General features: G+C 36.6%; 1 protein-coding gene across 1 annotated transcript in view; it reads right to left on the bottom strand.

The window, feature by feature from the left end:
* The window catches only part of LOC121300329 (death-associated protein kinase 1-like), a 60,070-nt gene that overhangs the window by 30,986 nt on the left and 5,775 nt on the right, over positions 1 to 23,309 (bottom strand). Inside the window, exon 3 of the mRNA XM_041228864.1 lies at positions 6 to 227. Coding sequence (XP_041084798.1) covers positions 6 to 227 — 222 coding nt within the window. The remainder of the gene's footprint in view (positions 1 to 5; positions 228 to 23,309) is intronic.

Consider the following 23,309-nt stretch of genomic DNA (forward strand, 5'->3'; position numbering starts at 1 on the left):
CTCACAGCTCGAGGATTAAAATGACGTCCGTTTTATTCTCATACACGTCATGCAGCGTGATGACGTTCGGATGCTGGATCTCTTTTAATATGCTGACTTCCCGTTCGATGTCTTCTTTGGTAACCCCTCGCCGGCTGGACTTTGTCCGCCGCTTCTTGATGAATTTTGCAGCATACTCCAAATCTTCATTTTTTTTCCGACATTTTTTTACTACAGCAAACTGCCCACTAGAGAAAAAACAAAAACAAAAGTTTTATTGTGACAACACCAAAGATACTTGGGCGTGGTTTCTCTTTGTACTTTACCCAATTAACAGATTATTTATAGTTTACTACTAAAGATAGTGAATAGACTGTAGTGCAAAAAGGCAAACTGCCACAGGAGAAGCTGTATCAAAGTATTCAATTACACTGTTAGAATACCATTTTTATTTCAAAAGTCAAAGCATTTCCTCATTATTTAACAACGGCTATTCTCCATGTAGATAAAAACACCTGTTTAACTCAAGAGAACACTACTGTGGAATACACAGTTTGGTCAAAGCAAACTTTTCAATAAATAACCTACTTGTTAAGTTATCTTGAGTTCATGTGAGGCTTTCAACACCTTCACCAATATGAAAAGTTATTATATTCAATTCATACAATTGCAAACATTGTCATTAAATAAAGCCTGGTTTATGCTAGAATACAGTAGGCCTGGGCCTAAATAAATGGTTTGTAGCAGGCCTGTGCAATTTAATGTAATGGCCACTATTGTCACACATTGCTAAACAGCTTATTTGGGCCCTTGTCCAAAACTTTAAAATATATATTTTTTTTCCACAAATTCTTTAAATAGTTAATATTACTGAAATACCTTGACTACACACTAAGAGAACATGTTTGTTTGTTTTTTTTACATTCGATTGTATCAGTTTTGTAATATTACACAGACTTCCAAGACAACACTTTCCAAGAGTAAACAGATTTGTCCGTTTAGATGTGAACTCTAGCTACACTACCACCTTTTTGCAATCTTGAGTTCACTTTCGTTTCACACTGTACATTAATAAGCAAACTCACACAGGCACAATTCCAGCTTTAAACTGACAAATACATTTTTGTTGTTACAGTACACTGCAGACTGGATACACCTGTTTCATCTAATAAATCAAACACATGACAAGTTTACTAAAAGAAAAACAGGTTTAAAACTGGTTACATTTTCAAGACCTGCACAGTGAATCACTAGACCAAGTCACAGCGCACATGCTCTGGTAAAGCACTTGTGGTAAAGGTACCATAGAAACAACCCCAACAGGGAACTTCAGGCTATGTAAGAAAAACATTTAGAGTGCTGTTCAGAGATATGCTCAGTAACAGCTCAAGGTGAACCTGTTAAGTTTTAAATCACTTAATCTCCTTGTACTGCAGATGAGATGTTAAATCAATGTCCTATTGTAAGTGACTCTGCATATAATGCACAGTTCACTGCCTACCTCTTTAAAGCACTTTGTGATGGTGGTTCACTATGAAAGGCACTATATAAAAATAAAGATATTACTATTATTATTATTACTTTTTAAAAGATAATATACCCAGCCTACATTTTAGCACCAAAAGTTGTTAAATTATCTGGATATTATGACAACATTATAGTCACAAAATCAGATCTGTTGGTTGTTCTTTAGTTGTTGTTTGTCCATTAAAATGAAGGAAATCATCTACCAAAGGTTGTGGGGCACTATGTTACTTGTCAGAGTAACTTCAGTGGCAGGGAAGAGGACTTGTTTTCAATTATATATCAATATGAATTAAGAAACACTACACAGCTGTAGGAAGGGATACAATTTGAGTTTTCAGGCTTTGTTAATAGAGCAAGGTCGTTGCTGTGTGCAGACAATTCAAAATAGACACTGGGCAGAACATTCAGGTGATTCAGCCCGTCTGATAATAGGCCTCAAATTACCTGAAATTGTATTTTGCAGTCCATTATCACACAATGAACAACGTGCATAATAAAGAACAGCAGCCAGCCACTCGGAATCACGCTTCACTTTTGATCCATTTGAAACCAGACTGTTGTCTAGCAAAGCAACATAAAAACAGGTAAACATAAACAGTCCGGGACGTACCTTCTATGCAATAGCGGGTTGCTTTGAGTCCACTTCATTTTTCCATAGCAAATTTAGGTCAAACAGACCTTCAATCTCAAGCTCTAACATTGTGACGCAGCTCTTGCCATTTAGTCCTGGGCAGAGAGTAACAATTGTGCTGAATTATGTTGGACACGTATATAAAAACAGGGCTCATCTCGGTTACTTAAATGTTCCCAGTGTCTAATGTGACGTCAAGTTAGACACTGTAATAAAAGGACACATGCAGTTTAAGCAATGTCCCTGTTAAAGGTATTACACGCCCTTTCACACACACACCGCAACACTCTTGCTTAATAGCAGGAACAGCAACACTTACTGTGTGACAGAAGAATGTTATCACAGCTGACAAGATAAAAATTAAACCCTGGTTCATCACCATGAGTCATAGAAAGCACTGGGAAGCCCTCCCGCTCAGATAAAACCCAAAAAACACCTCTCGAAGGGTTACTGACTAAACCTAACATTATACCAGGTATTAGCTTTGTAGAAGTAGTGGCATATGCTAAATGGGAGCTCCCATGTTTACAGTACAGTTTGATTAATTATTCACATAGTGTTTTATTGTTCCACTTTTCGATAAAACGCCTACACAAAGTCACGACTCCTCACATCAGATTGCACAGTCTGCATTGTCACTGAAATATCCTAAATAGAACCAACCAGCCACATAATCACACGCAGTTCAAGACACCTTTTAGAATTAGGCAGTTTTACAGATTTCTAACAAACCGGATTTGTATCTTCAACATCTGTCATGGCTTCTTCCTGTTATTGTACTTAAATTAACTTTTTCTTGTGCAGTTTAATAAAGTTGAAATAGAAAAAAAACAGTACCTACACTGTATAATGAGGTATACCTGACAGTTATTCTGATATTGAATTACTGCTGTCAATATCTTTTAATGTTAGGGAAAAAAAGCATCTCTCTCTTTACAAGGGTCTTGCATCCACCTGGGGATAAAAAAATGCCTTAATTTATGAAGATAAAACTTCCATGTTTGTTTAGATGTTGCAGGAATACCTTGGAATTGTTTCATACCCCCTTATAAAATTATTAGAATTGGGATTAAAAAAATATATCTCAATGTACTTTTTGCTACACCTTTGCAGAAAATCAGAAACAGAGCCCCAAAACGTAGTTTACAATAGTTCAGCCTAAATTCAGTGTGTGAAAAAAAAACTTTGTGTAAACGTTCATTCAAAATTTCAACAGATTTGGGGGAACAATTATGGAAATCATGCATAAAAATCCACACAAAAGTTAAATTAATGAAAAGATAGATATATTTGGCAACAGCTACTTGGTAAACATAGCAATATAAAAGTTACAGTAATATACTAGAAAAAATGTATTACTGAAAAAAGTTATTCTTTTTAAACATTTCTCAATGAAACAATGACTAACTATTAAGCACAGAAACACCAGGGATTAGTAAAATAGACATGAATACCTTATGTGTATTTAAAAGCTTGGAAACAAGATCAGTGTACATAAAGTGGGCCAGATTGTCAGCTTCTTTTATACAGGTAGATTCACACTCCATTTCTGAAGCGTGAATCTGCTAGTGACACCAATCTAATAAAGGTCGGTAAAGTCAGTTCTGTTGTGAGTTTCCATGGCACTACAAGTGGATTATTTTTATTTTTTAAACTATCCCCCACAGAGATCTATAAACCAATGTGCAATTGTCAACAGTTCAACAATACAGCTACAATAGGTTGACAAAAAGACAGACTTGTCTATCGACATGTAGATTCCTAATTTTTAATATTAAATAAAGCTGAGTGCTCCTTATAAAAGCAATTAGCATTTTAATGTGCAGCACTGGCATACGGATCAAAATGTCTAAAAACGGCAGAATGCTGTCGCTCTGGCACCAAGAATGCCAGAGTGATTAAATCAGATAGTCATTACATTGCAGAATGAATTCTTCTCTTTAGGGCAAGATTTCTGAATTGGGCATGGCATGTTAAGAGCTGTACAGGATAGAAAAGTTTAAGTCTCATGCCATGTGTTCGGAGAGTGGGCGCTGGAAAGAACATGAACTGGCACAAAAAAAGTAGAACTAATTAGCATTCATATGCTTTGTTGCGACCATCTGTATTTATTGTAAATGTAATGCTGGAACCCTTTCATCAAGTCAAATGGAGCTCATCTATACAGTGGCTATAGAAAGTCCACACCCCCTTTCAAAATTTTCACATTTTGTTCCCTTATAGCCTGAAATTAAAATGCATTAAAATATTTTTTTTTCACTTATCTATACAACCTACCCCACAACTTCCAGTGAAAAAAATATTCTAGAAATGTGTAGAAAATTAATTAAAAATAAAAACTGAAATAGCTTGGTTGGATAAGTGTCCACCCCCTTGTAACAGCAATCCTAAATTAGCTCATGTGTAACTTCAAAATCACACACCAAGTTAAGTGGCCTCCACCTGTGTTAAATTGTAGTGATTCACATGATTTCAGGATAAACTCAGTAGTTCCTGTAGGTTCCCTCTGCTGGGTAGTGCAATTCAAAGCAGACTCAACCATGAGCACCAAGGCGCTTTCAAAAGAACTCCGGGACAAAGTTGTTGAAAGGCACAGATCAGGGGACGGGTATAAAAAAATATCAAAAGGCCCTGAATATCCCTTGGAGAACAGTCAAGATCATTATTAAGAAGTGGAAGGTGTATGGCACCACCAAGACCCTGCCTAGATCAGGCCGTTCCTCCAAACTGGATGAACGAGCAAGAAGGAGACTGATCAGAGAGCCTACCAAGAGGCCAATGGCAACTTTGCAAGAGCTACAGGATTTTATGGCCAAGACTGGTCAAAGTGTGCATGTGACAAAAATATTGCAAGCACTCCACAAATCTGGCCTGTATGGTAGGGTGGCAAGAAGGAAGCCATTAATCAAGAAAGCCCACCTTGAATCCTGTTTGAATTATACCATGTGGCAAAAGTTTTGTGGTCTGACGAAACTAAAATGGAACTTTTTGACCTAAATGCAAAGCGTTATGTTTGGCGTAAACCCAACACAATGCATCACCCAAAGAACACCATCCCTATTGTAAAGCATAGTGATGGCAGCATCATGTTATGGAGATGTTTCTCATCGGCAAAGACTAGAGCACTTATCAGGATAGAAGGGAAAATGAATGGAGCAATGTACAGAGAAATCCTTGAGGAAAACCTGCTGCCCTCTGCAAGAAAGCTGAAACTGGGATGGAAGTTCACCTTTCAGCATGACAACGACCCAAAGCACACAGCCAAAGCTACACTGGAGTGGCTAAGAAACAAAAAGGTAAATGTCCTTGAGTGGCCCAGTCACAGCCCCGACCTAAATCCAATCAAAAATGTATGGCATGACTTGAATATTGTTGTACATCAACACTCCCCAAGTTACTTGACAGAGCTTGAACAGTTTTGTAAAGAAGAATGGCCAAATATTGCCAAATCTAGGTGTGCAAAGTTGGTAGAGACCTATCCCAACAGACTCACAGCTGTAATTGCTGCCAAAGATGCTTCCACCAAGTATTAACTCAGGGGGGTGGAGACTTATCCAATTATGATCTTTCAGTTTTGTATTTTTAATATATATATTTTTTCTCAATAAAAACTTGTTCCCCCCTTAACAGTGTTAAAAAAATCCTCATTTAAATGCATGAGACTCTGAGGCACTGACACAACAAAATGTGAAAAAAATTCAAGGGGGTGTAGACTTGCTATAGGTACTGTAGGCAATGCAATAATGCCTTTGGTACAAGCTAAACTGTGACTCGTAGTGGAAGTCCTAGCATAGTGTTGCCCAAAATGTAGTCCCTCCACAAGCCAAGTTTTGTTGTTTTGCCGAACACTCCCCCTGCCCCTCCCCTCTCCCATTACAACACAGTAAAGAGGCAAAGGTGGCATTTTACTGTTTGTTGACTGCCAAAAAATGAGTACACATCATGTTCATCCTTAATAGCAAGGTCGGACACTTAATGTAGCCACAACAGTTTATAGACAATCCTTTGTCATGGAGTCTATGCAATGTTGGAAAGTAACCATCAGAGACTATTTATCCCACAGGCCCTCCATGAATTGGGATTTGAGGACTGGGCTGGCATGTCACTGCAGATGTAGCTCTGCTAGCAAAAATCACTCCTCTTCTCACAGAGGGAAAGACTACAAAGTTGAAAATACCCCCAATCAATCAAGCCAGAGGGTTAAGGACAAAGCAGACCAAAATACATTTTTATAATTTAAAATAAAACTCATAACTCAAATAAACCGACACAAAATACAAAAGCACTATTTGTGGAGCTTGCTTTAATTAAATACATCAAAATGTATGTGAACATTACCTTTTTCCAACTGTATGATTTATGATGCTCTCCTTATTAAATTTATCTGCATTAATATTTTATACACACAATACTTTCTCTGTGAAAAAGTGGACTACAAAATTCAGACACAGATATTAATAAAAACAGGAATAAAGTAGTTAAGCTTATTTTTCTTGTAAATTCAATAAATATAACTGAAGCAAAAAAAAAAAAAAAAAAAAAAAAAAAAAAAACACTACTTGGAAAGCTTAGATTTAGAGTAGACTCAAAATGTAGATTTATGTTCTACAAACATGTTTGGATCTCTTCGCATAACCAAGGCAAATCATCCACAGCCAATTTGCATAAAAAAGCTGTTTCCATCTTTAACGGTTAAGAACCACCAGCCTTTAAATTTAAACCAACGTACTCTCCTTGCGGAATCTACTGAGCAACAGATTTTGCAGACACTTTAATGAATCAAATCCAGCAGCGGCAGACACAAAAGCATCACAGTACAGCCTGCATCAACAGTAATCTGGGGTCTCAAATAGTTTATTAGTGCCAAAAACAATTAAAATGACATCCCGGCTATGTAATAGACTAATTAAAAAATCAAAAAACATCTATTGTCATGTTTTTAGCCAGTTTAGTTTTTCTTTTTCCATTTTGGTGCCTGAAGTATGGAAAATCAAACAGACATTCCATGTGATGCAGTAAACTGACAGCAACTTGAGTAATGACATGAAATGTCGTTGGTGTTTCTGCACAGAGAAAGAGCTGTGCATTAAAGTTTAGGTTAAATATCGCTGCTGGTGAGGAAGTCAGTTATTTAGCTGGTGATGAAGGTAAAACACCCTGAAACATCTATATACAGTTTTTTTTTTTTTTTGTAAATAATGTCTTTAAACTAAGGCTCTTCTTTGCATACTATAATTAAATAATGATAACATTTTCCAAATGAACATGATGCTGGCAAAAACCAGCCTGCTCTTAGGATATTCGTATCATCCTCCTAATTAGTGTGATAGCTTTCAATCACATTCAGATACGGACACACTAAGAATATCAAAAAGAAAATCTGCCTCTAATTCAGGGGAATACCAATTCATGCCCAAACCAATTCCACGAAGAATTTTTAAATATTTAAAAATATATATCAAACTGATTTGAATAAAGAAGAAACAGTGGATAGTCAGATTTTGGCATTATGTAATTAAAAACCAGTTAAATTTGACCTGTGTTATACATTCTTATCTCCATATACAGGGTGAGCAGACAGTAAGTTTACCTTATCAATGCACCATATCATTGATGTGGTGAGCTTACTGTCTGCTCACCCTGTATATTAAGCAATAGTAATGTGACATGTTCTTTTGAGCTGTACTGTCCGTTTTCATTTCCTTCAGCCAAATGCCATGTCTAAAAGAAAGACAGTAAGAATACACTGAGTGTATATATTACTGTAAATTACCAGTTGCACTACAACTTAGAAACCTAGAATACTGTATTTAACAGATCTGTTTTTGGTTACCAGTAAACTTTCAAGTTTCAGACTAACAAAGGTAACTTACAGAGTGCCATTTTATTTTATTAAGCGGCAGAAAGTGATATAGCTGTTAATTGTCTGATACTGTTTGAAAGAAATAAGTTGAACAAAAAGAAATGTTCTTACTTGCGACTAAGATGATACAATTAACTTGTACTACTGCCGTGAAAGGAAAGCACCGATGAGCAAATGTTGCAAGTTGCAATCTTTATTTCTTCATTGTGAGATTGGGAAATACTAAGTACACCTTCCATTCTGCTCTGCCATCTTTCAAGATTTCTTTTTCGTGCAGTTTTTTGATACTGCACTCAATTGATTATTTAACCTTATTTATTTTTTTATTTATTTTTTTAATCAAATCAAAACCCACATGTGATTAATAAATTAAAACCTCTAGTTTTATGTCAAACAAAATTGTAGGGGATTTCATGTCTACCAATTTGTAAGCAGTGTATGGTGGACATGGGGTTACTTACAGCCATTTGTGTGAGGGGAGGCTAGGCTACATACTTGACAAGCACTTTTGCTAAACTGTTCCATTTCCTGATTATATTTAACCCCCCTCATCCTCCACTCCCCCAAGATTAATAATTAGAGAGAACAAACTCATTCCTTTCCGTCTCCGTTTTTTTTGTGGTTGTAACATAGTTACTTAAGTGGTTCTTAATTAACAAAAAAAAAAGGTACACATTTGCATCACTGAGAAATGAAGAAGGGTAAGGTTTTGTCCAAAAAGAAATGTTTATAAATACATCTGAATTCCACACAAACACACAAGTACTGCAAGTACTACGGGTCTTTTGATTAATCAAAGATCAATACTTGTTAGTACTGCTGACTATTATACTGAGGTATATGGAAATAAGTAATTGGACAGTACCTCACAGTACTGCAGTCCACAACACACAACAGGGCTGACTGATGTCGACCACAGAGTCATGGCATTTGCCTGTTATCTCTCAGAATGTAGAAACTAGGAGTAATTGCAGGACATACACACACTAGGCTGACAGACTATATTTCAGGATGGGCCTTGTTAGGCTTATTTACACAAAATTATTTGAAAGTAGAAATACAAAAAATACATACAAACATTGCTTTCATTGTTTTTTTGCACAGTATTAAAGTAGTGGTCATGTTCCCAGTAACTTCCAGGACTTTCATCGTTATAAGTATTTTTAATATGGACTTGTCTTCAACAGTAAGCCCTATGTGTAGTAACAGGAAAGGGTAATTGAAAGTTTCTACATGGAAGCACCAGTCAGCAGCAAGCACCCTGCTACTGTAACTGAATTCCTCCCCTTAATAAGGTGTTATTCAAGCATTAACAAGCAGCAACCAGCCACTCTTCAAACCACTACAGCACAGTCTGAAATTCTGTCAGGTTCTCTAAGACTGGGGAAAAAATCCTCAGCCTTCGCTTCTGAGCTTTTAACTTTGTGTGGCCTGTCCTCGTTTCCTTCCTTAAATATAAGACAATCAGCAGCCTGGTGTGCAAGGGAGGATGCACTAAACCGACTGTGTGAGAGTACATCTGATATTCAATTGGGATTAGAAATATAAAACCATGCATTCAAAAAACAGAGTAATTTTCATAAACTAATACTACCTGGGATACATTATTTTTGATTTACTATAGGGATAGAATTGATCTAGTGTATCATTCACATTACAGAAGACTGTGGAGAACCAGGCATCTCTGCAGATGTAGACCAGCTTGTGTTGTTATTTTACAGAGCTGCAGTAACCTTATACTCAGGTCTCACAACCTCAGGGCCGTCCAAAATTATCAACAACTTTGTTACAGATTATGGTCCTCTTGTGTGCCACAAAAAGAAAAAGATTACTATCAAATTTTGAACCAGTGCTCAAATTCCTACGTGTCTGTGCACAAATAGGGTACAATAAACCAGAGAAAAATGTGCCTATTTTCACTTTCACTATGGTGAGTAATAACATTTTGAACAGGGCCTGCACCCGAGGTCAGCAAAAGAAAAAGAGCACACTACACACGCTTGCTATAATTGAGGATTTTTGGATGACCCCTTAAGCAGGGATTCCTAAACTGTGGGCAACAGTCCTGTGGGATGTATTTTATATGATGAAAAAATGAAAAGATTCAAATGAAAAAATAACAATTTAGATGGAGTTTATTTACAGTGTTACAGGTTTGTCATTTTTCCTAAGAAGCGCAGATAGTGGGCTGCACTGTCTAAGACAGCTGAACAGGTGGGCCTCGGTGAAAAAAAAATAAATTGTAGTGTTAAGTTGTAGTGTTAAGCCCCAAAACCAGAAAAAGACATGTACCTGAAAAAAACAGGCAAAGCAAACTAAAGAAAAGAAAACAGCAACTTCAAAAGCCCTTAGGAGAAAAAAAACCATGTAAAACCAGCTCTTTACACAATGCCTTGCCTTTCAGCATGAAATCAACAGCTGTCGAACACAGTATGAAGGACGGCTTTCCAGTATAACCAGAACACTGACATTTCCGTCAGCAAGAAGGGTACATGATTCCAGGCTTATTGATGGTTCAATGACACGTTTAATACTGTGTCCTTGGAGAAGATTTAAAGGAAATCCAAAGAAGAAGAAAAAAAAAATTGTTGTGAAAGAAAACAACTGTCCTTCTAAGCTTTGACCTTGATCCAAGAAAGAATCAATTCTTTGGGACTAGGAAGATCAACACAGAATGAATTCCCACACACACACCACAACTGACCTCTTCCATCATAAATTATGTATTCCAAAATGCTCATTATCTTATTTAAAAAAAAAAAAAAAAAAAAAAAAATCTAGTGGCAAAACAGCATTATTCTAACTTGCAGAAACTTCAAAGTGAAGGTTTTCACCATACATTACAAATTATGTGGTTATAAATGATTACGACAGTCATTTTTAAAACAAATTAGAGAAATATTGTACCTAATAACCTGTGTTCAACTATCTTATCTATACACAAGTAATTCTGGTGCATAACTTTAATTGGTTTATTATGTAGAAAGCTGTAATGTTTAACTGTAACCTAGCAACCACTAAGGTTCATCTCATAGACAGACGATAGTTGGGAAGTAGCGAGTGTTAAGCAATCCCAGTCAAACTAATCAAAGTTTAGATTCATTGCATTTTTTTCTTTTTAGTGTTTTAAGTGTTTAATGTTTAAAATAATTCTCATGGTGAGCTAGTCAGTGTTTTATAACGCGATTCTCATTCTTTTATTGGACGCAAGTTGCAGATCAAAAGTTATTAAGCAACACCAGTGGTACCTGTACAACCTACTTAAATATCATTGAAATACATACTGTCTATATACACTGCATCTATATTTCAGAAAAAATAGATTACCATTTGTAGTGGCAAATTAATAAAAGGAGAGTATTTTCCCTGGATTCAGTTGACATCATTTGTTCAAAAGATGTTGTAACTCGGCCTCATTTAAAAAAAAAACAAAAAAACAAAAACACAACAACAAAAAAAAAAACATAATACTTGACAATGAAATCAGCTGCACTAAATATACTAAAAACGTGGCTAATAATAAGATGCCTAAAAATGACACCGATTAGCAATGCAACAGACTGGGCCACACTAATCATAAAGCAAATACAGAATACAGTGCTCAAAGTCTGACCCAACGCCTCCAAGTAGTGCCATTTAACTACAATAATGAGTAAGTATACAGGACAGCGCACAAAGTGAATATGAATAGTGAAATGAATATTAAACAATACAGTGGTAATGACAGTTATTATGTGTATTACCACCAGTTATAAACAAGTATGTGTGACATATTATACACCCCCGCCACAGCTATACATACAAAAGACAGCGATCAGCAACATGAACAAACAGATCACCAAGACCTAGAGCCAACATATGCATATTACAGCTTTTTGTTTGACATGTAGATAGACAGACGGATAGACAAACAGATATCCTCCAAACAGACACGACTAAAATACTTAAATATGGACAAACAACATTTCCTGAGGTCAAGTGCCAAGGTTATATACTGTACGTTGCAAAAACTCCTCAAATAAGACCATTAGGGTATATTACACAAACGTTACTCGAAGGGTTATGTTTGCTCAACCTAAAGTTATGCAAAGGGAGTAGACCTTGAGAAGAGGCATCCATCCATATCAATACTGTATTTTATTTATTTATTAGTTTTGGGCTTGCTCCATTGTGTGTTAAAACAGTACAGCACCAATAAAACATTAGCAATATCCTTAAATCTAGTTCCACACTTGAGAGATTTGGAAACTTGCAAGAGTAAAATTAGTTTTTGTATTTTGTTCATTTCTCCTTTTCTTTTTGTAAAACTAATGAACTGGCATTTCCTGGATAGTTTAAGTATAGGCTGTGCATGTTTTTCAAATCAGTTAATAAAAACTGCTCATTCTTCACTAATAATATAGAAATTACCTTTATTAAATAGTTTTTCACACTTGTACACAAAACAAGCAAGGACAGAGTATACAGTACCTTTTTACTCTAGTGGTCAGCAGCTTAGAAAGAGTTAAAGATCACTAACCAAAAGTTCATGACAAACAGCATTCGCTATTGGATACCCTTGAACAATGTTTTGCCCGAGCAAACAAATGGAGAATGATCAACCTAATTCCAAGTGTTACGAACAAAAAAAAAAAAAAAAGAAATGTAAGGTTTTAACACTTTAACACTTTTTAAAAGTTAGTTAAAATAATCCAATATGTAATATGCAAAGTGTTAAACCTCTTTGTAGGTTGTTTATGTATACACTGTGAAATTCAATGATGCATAATGGCAAAGAGTTTGAGCAACAACTTCAAAAGATTGTCAAGACGTGCTACAAGAATATGACTTAAAAAGGTGTCAAATCTTGAAAGTTTATTTTACTACATGTTATTATTAATTAGTTGGTTACCTACTTTACACCCCGAGTGTCTGTTTGGTTTCATGTCTTACTGCAGTTCAGTTATATTTGATGTTTACTCACTACACTAAAACCATCCGAGTCTGCTGAGTGAAAAGATAGACAAGATGCAAAGAGCAGGGCAGGATGGCAGGTGTTGCAAATGTCCCAGAACTAAAAAAAAAAAGTTGGAACAGGCCCAAAAGATGCAGGGTGTGTGCAAAGAAAGGCATCCGTAAAGACAGCCACTACTGTTGCCTGAAGTGCCCCTCACACCCAGGCCTTTGTCATGATGAGTGCTTTGAACTGTATCATTCAAAGCTTGAATATTGGAAGTAAGCCACAGCATATCTATCTGGCCTGTCCCACAGTGACTATCCTTCCAGGGGTGTCAATGGGTTTTGAGGGGGGTTTGACAGGCAAGAACCCAATATATTAAATATACATGTTTGGTATCCCTGCAAACCTCATTTTTACCACTTCTTAAGTAGTTTTACCTAATTTCAGAGGGGGATATGGGTAACATACTTTAGGGGTGGGGGTTGTGCCACCAATCCCTGAATTCTATAATTTGTGGGGATTAAGAAAAAATACAGTTGTCCGTGGTTACCTTGCTGCCCACAGGAAGCTATGCCATGTTAAATGTGGGGAGGTTCCATATGCCAACATCGGCAGAATTATCATGGAAAATGCCTGCCAGGGTGTCTTTTTTTGAGCCTTATTACAGCCAGGAGCCTCATGTAAAAGTAAACATGTTTGGTATCCTTGCTAGGACTGTCAACTAAGCCTCCTAATAGCAATTGCTAATTGGGCACACAAAATCGAATCGTTCGAATAAATATTGATGATTATATTTCAACCTTTGTAACCGGATCTGAGAGTAGGGTTGCCAACAAGCTCCAGAATCTAGGGAGACTTTAATTAAAGTCAGGTTTCGTTACTCTGCAATGTGTTCAGTAAAGTGAGTATTAATTGTGCGAACTGTCACTAAATTAATTGAATTGTTTTACTTAGTTGTTACCAAAAGCACACGTCTACCAGGATCGTTTCCATCAATCAGACCTATGCAGTAGCTGATTGGCTTTTTGAGTCTCTGATTGGGCGGGACTGTGTGAAGCAAGAAATAGTAAACAAACAGAAATTTTACCTGCTGTCACAAGGTGAAATGAAAGAGGGCAGGTAAGTGCAAAGTTATCTATAATAATGGTGTTGCAAAAAAAAATTGAAGCAATACGATTAATGGTTGTTATGAGGCTCTCCGGATAGAATCACCACCACAATTAAACAATTAAATACATTTACTTTACCGTACTGCTGAAGCAATTTACGCTCACTTTTCATGTCGAATACATTGCAGTTTAGAGAGGGGAGTTAAAAAACCTGACCTGCCTTAAAAATGTCCCTACCCGAGAGCTGAACAAAAATATAAAATGCAACATGCAACAATTTCAAAGATTTTACTAAGTTACAGTTCATATAAGGAAATCAGTCAACTGAAATAAATTCATTAGGCCCTAACCTATGGATTTCACATGACTGGGAATAAAGATATACACAGATATGCATCTGTTGGTCAGATACCTTAAAAAAAAAAGGTAGGAGCGTGGATTAGAAAACCAGTCAGTATCTGGTGTGGGACCATGCATTATCATGCTGAAACATGAGGTGGTGGCGGCGGATGAATGGCACGACAATGGGCCTCAGGATCTCGTCATGGTATCTCTGTGCATTCAAATTGCCACCGATAAAATGCAATTGTGTTAGTTGTCCGTAGCTTATGCCTGCCCAAACCATAACCCCATCGCCACAATGGTGCACTCTGTTCACAACGTTGACATCAGCAAACCGCTCGCCCACACGATGCCATACACGCTGTCTGCCATCTGCCCGTTACAGTTGAAACCGGGATTCATCCGTGAAGAGCACACTTCTCCAGCGTGCCAGTGGCCATCGAAGGTGAGCATTTGGCCACTGAAGTCGGTCACGACGCTGAACTGCTGTCAGGTCAAGACCCTGGTGGGGACAACGAGCATGCAGATGAGCTTCACCGAGACGGTTTTTAACAGTTTGTGCAGAAATTCTTCGGTTGTGCAAACCCACAGTTTCATCAGCTGTCCGAGGGGCTGATCAGACGATCCTGCAGGTGAAGCAGCCAGATGTGGAGGTCCTGGATTGGCATAGTTACATGTGGTCTGTGGTTGTGAGGCCGATTGGACGTACTGCCAAATTCTCTAAAACGACTACAGACATCTGTGGCATTGTGTTGTGTGACAAAACTGCACATTTTAGAGTGGTCTTTTATTGTCCCCAGCACAAGGTGCCCCTGTGTAATGATCATGCTGTTTAATCAGCTTCTTGATATGCCACACCTGTCAGGTGGATGGATTATCTTGGCAAACGAGAAATGAAAAACTATTTAAAAAAAAGGTTTACCATTGTGCAAAACCTCAGATATTCAACAACAATGAAAACTTCAAAACCACCAACGACTACCAATGCAGAATGACATTTTCTCTATACTATAAATAAAGGCAGTCAGTCACTCACATGCTGCACTTTTATTCCAAGCAAAATAATGTCATATAATTTCAATTTTGTATTTATGTACTTTTAGAAAATACATTTATATACATGTCAGCATACTGGCAATGTGAAACACATACAATTTGTCTTCTTACCATGGTAAGAAATAACTTTTCCAGGGATTTAAAGTTACATGTCATTTTTAATTTTATTTTATATTTAACCTGCGGTATTCTCAATCAGTTGACCAGATGTGCCCAAAACATCACTGAAAAGTTCAGACTTTGCTGAAAAAAAAAAAACCATACATAGTATTCCTATGTTTCCTTTACAGACTTGTGAGAAATTTGACTTTGAATTGCTTCAAATTTAGAAAAACCTCGAGCACTGAGGGTTCCAAAAGCCCTAACAGCGAAAGGTAAAACGTTCTTAAAAATGTACCAATAGCACATCCCTATATGGTATATAATTTAATCTGATGTTACTGATGGCTGCTGGGGAGATTGGAAAGATAGCAGACCTTACAGATCAAGAACATCTCAAATCAACACTACTGTACCTTTACTATCAATGTAAGGAATGCAACAATATAGAACCTGTTTATTTGTTTAAAAGGCAGCGTCAGATGGTTTGTCTTTTATGATAACCTGGCAACTCAGCCACAGTAGGCTCTTATTATTTATTCATGTTATTCAATACATTCATATATGGATTTTCAGAGCTCACTGCAGCATCAAACAGGTGTTGCTGCGAAGAAGAGATGAAAGACTGGCCAAGGATCTAGCAAGTATAAATAAGTAATACATATTTGAATTTGGTGGTCTGATCTAACCTTGGTAGAGTGTGCATTTGTTTTGTTGTAGGCATCCTTGCTCAAGTCACACATACTGTACATTTTATCTATATATTGAGGTGTTTATCAGCCTGTGTTGAAGATTGGTATGGGCCTTCCTTAACATCAGAATCCAGTTCACAGGACCTTTTCTAGCTTTCAGGCCTCTGATTAGTTCATGAAGACTATCTGCAGAACCACTTGGCCTAATGTGGTTAAACTTTATATGGACGAAGATTTCATAATGTACAGAAATCCTCATTCCTGTAAATGAAGGTCATTTCATATATTGATACATTTGACACCTGTATTACTTATATGAGCAGCCCATATATATATATATATATATATATATATATATATATATATATATATATATATATATATATATATATAGTACCAGTCAAAAGTTTGAGTACACCTGCTTGAAACCAGGTTTTTCACTTTTATCTATGCTTTTAACTGTATAAACTTGTCTATAAACATATTTCATTATATGATATGTGTACTTATATAAGCGATAATCATAAATGAATTGCATGCAAAAATTAAATTTTTAAATGAAAATGTAAATCTTGCCAATTTCAATGAAATGGTCACCCAAAGCAAGGGGATTTCAATCTGATGCCCAAGTCAGTTAAAAGTCTGAAATGTGTATAACACAGTGTTAGAACACCAGCCTAAGTATAAAAGTGTCTTTGTTAGATGTTCTCTGAGTTAACTAGCATGTTACCTAATTAATCTTTTGTCACCATTTTTTGTTAATAGGTAAGGGTCCACGATTACTACAAATATAGTGCGCATAGGCACACGTTTGTCATTCCTGAATGTAAGGGAGCAGAAAATGGCAAAATACAATCAGTTAAGCAAAGAAAAAAGTCTGTAATTACTTTAAGAAATGAAGATCAATCTTTAAGACAAATTGCAAGAAGTTTGCAAGTGTCTGTAACTGCTCTGGCCAACACCATCAAACCATTCAGATTTGAAGAAACTGGCACTCATGAGGACTGAACAAGGTCAGGCAGGCCAACGGTGACATCAGAATAGGAGAATACGTTCATTCCAGTCTGCGAAACCGGCGATTAACTGCCCCTGAAATACAAGCTCAGCTAAATGCTACTAAAAATACAGATGTTTCAACATCAACTGTTCATAGGAGATTGTGTGAAGCTGGCCTAACTGGAAGAATTGCTGCAAAGAAACCATTGTTAAGAGTGCAGAATAAGAGGAAGAGACTTGCCTGGGCCAAAAAACACAGAAACTGGACATTTGAGGAGTGGAAGTCAGTCTTATGGACCGGTGAGTCAAAATTTGAAATATTTGGGTCCAGCCGCCGAGTATTTGTAGACGCAGAGAGGGTGAGCGCATGAGTTCTGCATGCGTGGTTCCCACCATCAAGCATGGAGGAGGCAGTGTCATGGTCTGGGGTTGCTTTGCTGGTGACAGAGTTGGTGATCTTTACCAAGTCCATGGCAAGCTCAACCAGCATGGCTATCATAGCATACTTCAGAGGCATGCCATTCCATCAGGATTACGGCTAGTTGGGCAGTCCTTCATTCTTCAGCATGATAATGACCCAAAACACACCTCAAAGTTGTACATGAACTATCTGGCGAAGAAGGAAAGTGAAGGACAACTCAGTCTAATGACCTGGCCTGCCCAGTCTCCAGACCTCAATCCTATAGAACGTGTATGGAATGAACTGGACAGAAGAGTCAAAGCAAAGCTACCCACAAGTGCCCTACATCTCCGGGAATTGCTGCAGAAGAGCTGGGAAGACACGTTGGGTGATTTTTTGCTGAAACTTGTTAACGGAATGCCTCTTGTTTGTGAAGCTGTTATTAAGGCAAAGGGTGGCTATTTTGAGGAATCCAAGATTTAGAGACAATTTTCAATTTTCCTGAACATTGCTTTGATACCCCTTATGTTTTGTTTTGTATATTGTAATATACTTTTTCATTTTCAAGTATTTACAGAAACGTATATGATGTAAAGCATTGTCAATTATGAAAAAAACCTAGTTTCCTGCAAGTGTACTCAAACTTTTGACTGGTACTGTATGTATAGTCTTTTCATTTTACTGTAATTCAGGGCAATTTTCTCCCACAGAATGCTTGCACCAGGGTGATCCAAACCCAGTGGTCTGTGCCACCCAAACAGAAAAATATATATATATATATATATATATATATATATATATATATATATATATATATATATATATATATATATATATATATATATCTCCCTCATTTCACAATCAGTGTAACCAACATTAAACATGTACCGGTAGGCTAACCTAAAAAGCTCTGGGACCAATCCATGAAAATGTTATGTTTGTAACACTGATATTGTGATGTTTCTGTAAAACAGACCAGTTCTGGCTAACTAGTAGCCTGAAAGCAGTCTTATTCATATAATAAGAAGGGAGCTCAAATGTTAACATATACACTACATGTAGTATACAGTCAAGTTTATATTAACATTTCCAAGGGATTTAGTCACATGACATGGTATTACATGCTTGGGTTCCTTGGCATTCAGCCGCAAGATATTTAGTTTCGCAATTTCCATATTTTGTATCAGCCTATTCTTTCTGACCAATTATTCATTTTGTTGTTGTTTTTCTGGTAACATACAATTAAGCTAAAAGGGTTCCAGGTCCACCAATCCCCACAATTCTTCAATCAACAAGTAAACTGAAGTCTGTGCTGCCCTTTAATGGTCTTTTAACTTCCAGGATGACTAAAAGACTTACTATTGTACTACATCACATTCTTACTGTTTCATCTGTTTCGCTTTGTGTTTGTGTAGCAGAATCAAACATTTTAACACAAGCTGAATGTTCTCCTTCATCTAGGAAACGGAATGGGGAGTTTGTTGCCGGATAACTTCAAAAAGACTATCTGCTAACTAAATATCTTGGTATCACTGAACTGATAACGGTATCCTCTTTAAAAATATGCTAAGGATATTTACGAGGAATTCGTCTCACAAAGTCAGTGGTAACCTAAATATGATTCTGTAGCAGGGCAGAAGAGCCCTGTGGGTAAACGTATTATTTTGAGGTGTGTTTAAAATGATGTGCTGTATTGGATTATGTTATTAATGTACTGTACACTTTTGGTTTAGCAGGGGCGATGTTTGGAGCTCGTCTCTGTCGGCAGCTAATGATTATGGACAGATTGGTTGTCGGCCACGCAGAATAAAACTACCGTGCAGAACGTGGCCGTCTCCAGATCGACTAACTTATTGCTAATCTGGAGATGGCTATGTGTATAAAAAACAGCAGCTTCTGCTGGTCGTGTTGTGTGTTCAGTGTGGAGAGAGAGAGAGAGAGAGAGAGAGAGAGAGAGAGAGAGAGAGAGAGAGAGAGAGAGAGAGAGAGAGAGAGAGAGAGAGAGAGAGAGTGCTAGAGAATGAAACAGAAAGTGGTTTTGAAAGCCAAGTACAAGGTTGTCTTGGAAGAAAACTTGCTTCCTTCTGCTCTGACAATGTTCCGCAACTCTGAGGATTGGTTTTTCCAGCAGGACAATGCTCCATGCCACACAGCCAGGTCAATCAAGGTGTGGATGGAGGACCACCAGATCAAGACCCTGTCATGGCCAGCCCAATCTCCAGACCTGAACCCCATTGAAAACCTCTGGAATGTGATCAAGAGGAAGATGGATGGTCACAAGCCATCAAACAACTAGCCGAGCTGCTTGAATTTTTGCGCCAGGAGTGGCATAAAGTCACCCAACATCAATGTGAAAGACTGGTGGAGAGCATGCCAAGACGCATGAAAGCATGAAAGGGTTATTCCACCAAATATTGATTTCTGAACTCTTCCTAAGTTAAAACATTAGTATTGTGTTGTTTAAAAATGAATCTGAACTTATTTTCTTTGCATTATTTGAGGTCTGACAACACTGCATCTTTTTTGTTATTTTGACCAGTTGTCATTTTCTGCAAATAAATGCTCTAAATGACAATATTTTTATTTGGAATTTGGGAAAAATGTTGTCAGTAGTTTATAGAATAAAACAAAAATGTTAATTTTACCCAAACACATACCTATAAATAGTAAAACCAGAGAAACTGATAATTTTGCAGTGGTCTCTTAATTTTTCCAGAGCTGTATGTGTGTGTGTGTGTGTGTGTGTGTGTGTGTGTGTGTGTGTGTGTGTGTGTGTGTGTGTGTGTGTGTGTGTGTGTGTGTGTGTGTGTGTGTGTGTGTGTGTGTGTATATATATATATATATATATATATATATATATATATATATATATATATATATATATATATATATATATATATATATATATATATATATACACACACACATATACCTACACACACACACCATTTCTACATGTACAGAATGGTATGACAACGGTCATTACCTGCTTGATAAATGATCGTGGTGACAGATGTCCTGAGCTTGAAGAACAAAAGGTGAACCAGCGATAACCAATCAATCACTCAATACTTATTTTATATAGCACCTTTCATGGTGGGCCACCATCGCAAAGCACTTTAAAAGATAGTAAGGAACAATGCATAATACATTAAATACAAGCAGTAATAATAAAAAAAAAAAAAACACAATGCAAATACATTAAATAAAAGGATAGGATGTGAATTCTAAGCATTGTAGATGTGCAAGTCATGCAGAATCATGGCCGTAACTAGTTATGAGGACACCGGAGTCGTGTCCTCGGTTGTTTTTTTGAATCATCAATACTGATGCTCATGTAAAAATTCTGGTCAAGTATGAAAGACTCCTTAATTTTCTCTGTTGGTTTGACCTCAGTAGAATGTCAGCTCTAGTTACGACGCTGTGCAGAATCAGACAAGTAAGACGGAGTGAAAAACCTGAAATAGCAATTTAGACAACAGCTAATAACAGATATCAAGCTTGAAGAGCACTGAAAGCAAGAGTGAACAAGGGGGTCTTGAGAGTTGATTAGAAGCGAAAGTGTGGGAGCTACACGCACTAAAGCTGTGAGAGAGTTCCAGAGAGTCTAAAAGAGCGTGCTTAATAAATTAGAATTTAAAACATTGGTTAGAGCAATTCTAAAACTGGTAATCAACTTCTTCCATGACATCCTTGATCCATCATCTATGCTATATTAATTACCAATATTACTTATGATTAATACAGTGTTGTGTTTTAAGGGCTCTGCCGGTGCAGAGAGACAGTGTGAGCAAAGATACTGTTTATCTATGCTTCCAGAAACATGAACCTGGAAATGCCAGGAAATGGAAACACTGCAATGTAAATTTCAGCAGCTATGCAAACAATGACGAAGGAACTAGCCAAAATATATAAATAGCTAAATGACTAAATACTTTAGAAACCTGAAGAAATAATAATAATAAAACAAAAACATTTTAAACTCATTCCAGATAAAATAGTCAGAAGGGTTAAGTGGTCATTACCAAAAGGAATGGACAGTATTTTAATAAGTGTTCTGCCAAATGAGTTGATCTGCTGTAAGAATCACTCACAACAAATAGTTGAATTCAAGAATGACATTCACTGCATCGCACGCATTTGATGGTACTGTTACCAAGCAACACTGGCAGCATCTGTTACCAAGATAAAAACAGCTCTATTTTACCTCTAAAATGCAGGTTTGTTTTTAAAAAATATAGGTTACAATTCTTTGAAAATAAACTTACTTTGTGTAAAATTTAAATATGGAAACTTGTGGTACCAAACCAACATTATTCAATAACTGACCTTCAAATGCCTAAATGACACTGACCTTCGTGGTGGTGTATAATTCTAAATGATCAACACAAAGATTTTAAAATGAATGACTGTCAAATAGAGTTGCCACACTTGGAATCTAACCCTCAAATATACATATATACGTAGTATAATTTTCAATCAAATACATTTATAATCTACTTATTGATTATATTTGCCATGTTCTTGGTCAGGGCAATGGGAGAAAGAACAAATAAAAAAATTAAAAAAAAAACACAATACTTACTGTTTGCACTATTTCATTGCTGCAAAATAACTATTTTTTTTATACAGACTTGTCCAAGCTCTTTAACATGCAAGTAGAGATGTAATAATGCATTCTAGTCAAATCCCTGTTGCCTTAGAAAACCTTTTTCTGCAGCCTAGCGCACAGATACATACTACAGAACAAATATGTATCCTTAGCTGAACTTAAAACCAGCACTGAGTGATAATACTACTAGTGTTCCCTCATTCTTTGTAGTGTAGTGAATGAGTTTGATTTTTTTCTTAACACATTATTTAATTTTTATTTTTGTGCAACCTAGCAAAAATGCTTTTATTTTGCACAGTAAAAAAGAAAATTATGCTTCATACAGCAATTCTGCTTAAAATGTGGCCAAGATGTATCCTGTTTTCTTATTCATTCTTAGTCAGTTTCCCTCACCTCAACACAACTGATGTGAATAAGTGTACCTGATTTACTATTCTACCCGGAAAATGATACCGATTTCTCATAAATTACCCTGACAATCCAACCCTCGACAATGCTTTATATCAATTCGGAAGAGCCTTAACAAATATTGCATGTGATTACACTGTGTAACAAAAAAAAAATAATAATATTTTGTTCCTGGGTAGTAAGTGTTATTTCCTAATTGCTTATGCCTCAAAAGTATAGAAAATGGCTATTATTCCCCACAAACTTTGCTACCATGAACTGGGTAGTGTCCGACGCAGGTAGAGCATGCCAGTGTGAACGGGGGTTAGACAAATTATGACATCTGCTCATTTGAAGAATGTGCACCAAGATTTTTTGCCTTAGTTAAAATGGACACGATGTCTGTTACTGAAATCCTAAAGCGCAGGTAAAACCCAAATCCAATGTGAATCTGCCATTTCATATTATAAATAAATATTCCCACTTCTCCCAGAGATATTTTGCATAATTGCTTTAATTGCGTATTAACATTTTTTTTTTTTTTAAAGGACCGCCTACGGTTGGCTTCTTGTCACCTTTTGCTTATGCAACTATCAACAGATGCAGCAAAGACTTGGCTAATGACTTGCCCAACGGTATAAAATAAATTACATATATAATTTATTTTATACCGTTAT

The sequence above is a fragment of the Polyodon spathula genome, chromosome 2, assembly GCF_017654505.1.
Source record: "Polyodon spathula isolate WHYD16114869_AA chromosome 2, ASM1765450v1, whole genome shotgun sequence".
Classification (NCBI taxonomy): domain Eukaryota; kingdom Metazoa; phylum Chordata; class Actinopteri; order Acipenseriformes; family Polyodontidae; genus Polyodon; species Polyodon spathula.